The sequence below is a fragment of the Bidens hawaiensis genome, unplaced genomic scaffold (genome assembly GCF_021521415.1).
Source record: "Bidens hawaiensis isolate Kalapana, Puna unplaced genomic scaffold, B.hawaiensis_p1.1 tig00006258_1, whole genome shotgun sequence".
NCBI lineage: Eukaryota > Viridiplantae > Streptophyta > Magnoliopsida > Asterales > Asteraceae > Bidens > Bidens hawaiensis.
In genome coordinates, this window is record NW_027491415.1 from 1,168,223 (window position 1) to 1,174,222 (window position 6,000).

At 43.2% G+C, this 6,000-nt stretch overlaps 1 protein-coding gene across 1 annotated transcript; it reads right to left on the reverse strand.

Annotated features, from left to right (window-relative positions):
* Positions 1-907: 907 nt before the first annotated feature.
* LOC143631862 (uncharacterized) lies at positions 908-2,998 on the reverse strand. The gene has a single exon (XM_077100485.1). The coding sequence runs from the start codon at positions 2,996-2,998 to the stop codon at positions 908-910; it is 2,091 nt and encodes a 696-aa protein (XP_076956600.1).
* Positions 2,999-6,000: the final 3,002 nt, after the last annotated feature.

Sequence of the window (6,000 nt, forward strand, 5' to 3'; positions counted from 1 at the left end):
TTTGGCTCGTTTAGATTTTCGCTCGGCTCGAAATTCAGCCGTTCGGTTTGGTTGTAAATGAGCCAAGCAACGAGCAAGGCTTCGCTCGGTTCGGCTCATGAGCAGATTAAGAGCCAGGCTACTATTCCCCTTCCAACTGCACTGGGCCGTATTAGGCTCACTCTAGGTCCATATGACAGAAATGTTCAATTTTGACCACAAAGTCTACGTAAGTGTTTATTTTTAGTTTTTGTACTTTTTAATTTTAGTTTAATAAAATATTATGAGCCCTCTAAAAGTATAAATTTAAGTCTAATAATATACTATAACTAAGTGTAAATAGAAAAATAATAGATTTTTAAACACACATCTTATATTCATGTTTACATTCATGTTGAAACACCAAACCATCCACCGGTTGTTGAAGATTTGTGGGGTGACGATGAATCGATGATGGCTTCTATTGAAGTACAACTTTCGGTCTAGTCGTTCCAGCGGTGGTGCGATAACCAAACGCTCCGGTTGTGCAACCGAGTATCTTAGTATTTGTAATTAACCTTCATACAAATCTTACTATTTTAGTATTTATAATGGATGACTTTTTTACAAATCTTCGAATCTATGGTGCATCGCAATAATTTTTAAAGTTTTGGAAAAATACTTATTCATAATATAATTTTATTTTGACAATTAACGATGGATCGCCAACCAAATATTTGACGTAAACCATATTAACAGTTTCCTCTATGAGTCGCCACTGATCACCGATCACCGAAGGATTACAAAATCCTTTTGAATATATATATATATATATTTTGGAATTTTACATTATTTCGCTAATCTACAAAAGATTACCTACAATTACTTGAGATTTATCTGAATTCATATTAGTTTTTTATTAATATTATTGATGTTTACACCGGGACAATTACAGACTAACGGCAGATAGACGGGCAACAAGCTGCGCCGCTACCCCCTTCTGAATAGCAAACCCTACCCTACTAAACACAACGTTCCCTTTAGCATGGGTGGAGTTACTGAAGACCACCTGCTGAACCCGCTTAAGGAACTGAACCGCGTCAGGGCCGAGAGCGCCAAAGGTGTCAAAAGCAAACGGTATGAACACGTGCTGATTCCCAAGGCAAGCTTTCTCGTGCTTAGCTACTTTACCCGCCTCTGCCTTGTTTATCGCATGACCCACCACAAACCCATGGTCCCGTAGCCCAATGAGGGGGGACACACCTGTCAAATCAACGCACGCGTGCTTCCCTTTTTCCCATCCAAAAACAAGAATGTCAGCGGGTCGTAGGGTTGATCTCCCATCTAAAGGGTCGGTTAAGAAGGTCACCGGGGCTTCCTTTTTTGCCGAGATCTCGGCCCGCTTAAGGATGTCGTAAAGCACATCTCGAACTAGATCATGTCGATATTTAAATCCTGGTAATTCTTTGCAATGGACTGCATGCTCCTCAAAAGAATCCAAACAAGCCTTTCGGCATACGGGACACGGGTCATCCACCGGGAAAAGGGGTACCATCAACCGGTATTTGAGGATGGCCCGATATTCCACTGGCGACATACATTGCCCTAAACCTTCAATGGTAACAACTGACAGGAAATCCTGAGCATGAGGGGCACGTAAACACTCAAACACGGCTCGCTGTCGCGGGGACAAAGCGAACTTCTCTTCAACTGTCTTGACGATTTCACCATATAAGGCATTCGCCAAAATTTTCTGGGCTTTAGGAGGGGCGATGTCTTTAAAGTCGAAACCGCCAAGATCAAGATCAGGAAGAGAATTATGCAGGGTATCCAACGCACCCCTATAATCAGAGTCAAACAACCCACCCCCACACTCCCGTAGGATGTGGTCTTGAAGAACCCAAGATTGGGCCTTTGAAACCACAAAAGCGTAGGAAGTGGCATCCTCGGCCGAGCAAATCCCAAGACCCCCAAAACGGGTTGGGAGGGAAGCTAACCTCCATTGGAGGTCCCCAAAAAAGGCACCACCACAAACAACAATGTCCTCGATCGCTTTCCGAAGACCCGTGTCAAAAACAGAGACGGCTCCTCCGACATAGGAAGGCTGACACGTCCTAAGCCCAAACAGTAGTTTAGCGACCCCCATACACGAACGAAGCAAGAGGAGTTCACTTTGAGGGTCACGAAGGCCTTTGAGGCATTCCATCAGCTCAACCGCACGTTTTGCTCTTTTGAGGGCCAAGCCACTAATAAACTCCTCGTTTCTACTGACAGCACCACCCAAAAGTTTCACACCATGCACCGGCCTACCAATCTCCCGCGGAAATAAACCCTCATGAGTCTTCGCCCCATCACATGTAGGCCAAAAAACTTCAGCTTTTTTTATGTTGAGAAGGAGGCCCAAAGAGGGGCCCTCCACTCTGATGATGTCTAAAGCCTTGGCAACCAGAGTAGCGTCTCCAATAAGAGTCCCGTCATCCAGGTACCAGACGTGAAAAAGAAGCTTACAGCGATCTCTGATCCGGTGGACAAGAGGGTGTAAAACAAAGGCAAACAGGAGAGGCCCTAAGGGATCCCTTTGCTGAACCCTTGTGGAAGACCAAATATTATCATTTCCCACATAAAGCCTAGCTGGTTGCCCGTATAAAAAATCAACCCAAGCAGAGATGGATGGACACATTTTCCTTACCTCATTTAAAAGAGCAGTTCTATCCACAAGGTTAAAAGCATTCGAAAAATCGATGGTAAGCATAGCCAACGACCCGTCTCGGTGGTGCGCATTTACAAACCTATTCGCACTATGAAGAACTGCCTCAGCCCCGTTTAGAACCCCGACCCCAAACTGAAAGTCGCCAAGGTATTTGGCCATATCCTTCCCCACCCCCTTCATAGCCACCTTGGAGACTACTCTCCTCCAGATTGAACCCACTGCAATAGGTCTAATACCATTATCGGGCTTGAGAAGAGGCGTAAGGGGAGCAGATGCGACGAACCCCGCCAAACTCCTAGGGCACCCACCCCTCAAACATAAGTTAACCATAGCTGCAGTCGCCCTAAGCAGACTAGCCGCAATCACGGACCCTTCCCCACATTGGGCGTCCAAAAGGTGTTGAGCCCTCAAACCATCTCTCCCACACGACGTCCCTTTAGGGAAGGATTTGATGCACACCAGTACACTATTTTATTATTGAACTTTGTTTTATTTTATTATTTTAACTATTTGTCAGTAATACATCACCTATTGGTTTACTGGTATGATATATCTTTCATTACAAAAGTAAGATGGTGGGTTCAAATCCTTGCAAGTACAATGATATGGTCTTCAATCCATTAGGAGTACCTTCGCGAATGAATGTAGGACAAATTTTTGAATCTTCAGTCGGGTTAGCGGGGGATTTGCTAGACAGACATTATCGAATAGCGCCTTTTGATGAGAGATATGAACAAGAAGCTTTGAGAAAACTGGTGTTTTCTGAATTATATGAAGCCAGTAAGCAAACAGTGAATCCATGGATATTTGAACCCGAGTCTCCAGGAAAAAACAGAATATTTGATGGAAGAACGGGGAATCCTTTTGAACAACCTGTAATAATAGGAAAGCCTTATATCTTGAAATTAATTCATCAAGTTGATGATAAAATCCATGGGCGTTCCAGTGGGCGTTATTCATGTCTTACACAACAACCCCTTAAAGGAAGGGCCAAGAAAGGGGGGCAACGAGTAGGTGAAATGGAGGTTTAGGCTTTAGAGGGGTTTGGCGTTGCTTATATTTTACAAGAGATGCTTACTTATAAATCTAATCGTATTAGAGCTCGCCAAGAATTACTTGGTACTATAATCTTTGGAGGAAGAATACCGACTCCTGAAGATGCTCCAGAATCTTTTCGGTTGTTCGTTCGAGAACTACGATCATTAGCTCTAGAACTGAATCATTTTCTTGTATCTGAGAAGACTTTCCGGCTCAATAGGAAGGAAAAAAGATCTATGAGAGTTCTTTCCTGAATCCGAAAGAGAGTACTTGGGTTCTCCCAATAACTAAAAAGTGTAGCATGCCTGAATCTAACTGGGGTTCGCGGTGGTGGAGGAACTGGATCAGAAAAAGAGCGATTCTATTTGTAAGATATCTAATGAAACCGTAGACAATAACTCCCCCCCGAACACAGCTTACAACTTTCATCGTATTGTGCTCTCCAAAGAGCAACTCTTCTCAAAATCTCACTCAAAAGGTTCAAAAGGTGCTGAGTTGGAATCTCATTCTAATTCTAACTAAGGATTCTTGTGGTTCCGGAGGATCCAGCTACAGGAGAACCAGGAACGGAGAGCTTACCCCCTTTTCCGCCGACTCTTTGGCCTTAAGAACGCTTGTTTTAAGAATGAGTGATTGCCCATCTCCGACCCTTACTGTCCAACCTGAGAGCGGACAGCTAATGCGTTCCACTTATTGAACTGGGTTCTATGGTCGACTTAATGGAGTCATATTAGTCATCCTGTTACTGTCAAAAAATATGCTAGACGCGCTCAATTGGGGGAAATTTTTGAATTAGATCGTGCTACTTTGAAATCTGATGGTGTTTTTCGTAGCAGTCCAAGGGGTTGGTTTACTTTTGGACATGCTTCATTTGCTTTGCTCTTCTTCTTGGGACATATTTGGCATGGTGCTCGAACCTTGTTTAGAGATGTTTTCGCTGGTATTGACCCAGATTTGGTTGCTCAAGTAGAATTTGGAGCATTCCAAAAACTTGGAGATAGACTATCGAGCCCTCAATAAAGTTACGATCAAGAACCGATACCCACTTCCCCAAATTGATGATTTGTTTGATCAACTCCAAGGTGCTAGTTTTTTTTCCAAGATCGATCTCCGCTCCGGCTATCACCAATGTAGGTTCCTGGACGGATCGTACACGGGATGTCTCTAACAACGCAGGTGCGGAATCCCTGCGTAGGTAGATACGAGTGTAGAGTATGTAGAGATCGAACACACAAGCAATAAACCAACCACGTTATATTGATAACAAACACGTGACCCGAGGTCACCGTTACAGACTATGACACGTAACTCGGTTACTGAAATCTGAAACGAAAACCCTAAAACGAACAACCCGTAATCTGTTCTGCTGAACAGTATTTAAACACGACAACTTCGCCACAGGCGAAGTTGTCAATAACTTCGCTGATTCAACAAGTTCGCCATAGCGAACTTGTTGACAACTTCGCGCATTACAAAACAAACATAAACAAAACATAATTACATTACAGACTCGAATACAAATGCTAGACTATGAACTACTGACATACATGTACCAACAGACTCCCCCTTGGCAGTAGCTTCATATCTTGATCTTCAAATCTTGAGTCTTGTAATCTTTACCTCTACGCGTGTGCCCCTTCTCTCACACATACCGACACTACCCTTTGATATTTCCTAGCTTGATCCTTCCAAGCAGGAATGTAGAAGATCTTCTTCTCGTTGAGCACTTTCAAATCATCCTTCGATAGATTAACAAGATGCATCGGGTCGTACACCCGAAGTACTTCTTGTTCATCCTCATCTTCCATTACCGCCTCAGCTGTCTCACAATCCACGTACCACCATTTTAAATCTTTTAGGACGTTCTTGGGCATAACTTTCATCGGTACTTCTTTCAAATGACGGACTGGTTTATACTTCATTACCATCCAAGGTTTGCCGTCAGCCCTCATTCCACGATCTTTGTCTTCTATCAACTTTCCTTTTTGAGGCTTTAGGAGTTCAAACTTTTTGTCTTTAATGGCTTCTTTCCAGACGATCTTCCCAATGATTCTTGCCATATCATCATTACTTCTATTGATCAGCCCCAATCTCGCTAAATCTCTCACCTCACATTCTGGTAAGGAATTCAGAGATCTCAACAATCTCTTAAAGTACTGAATGCCGTCGTACCGTTTGATCACAAATAGTTTCAGCTCTTTGTCGTACAACCAGCATATGATTCCTTTCTTTGACTCTGCATAGCCCTTTATATTATAAGTCTTTCTGAACATCGTTGGCACTGCAGGCTTCTT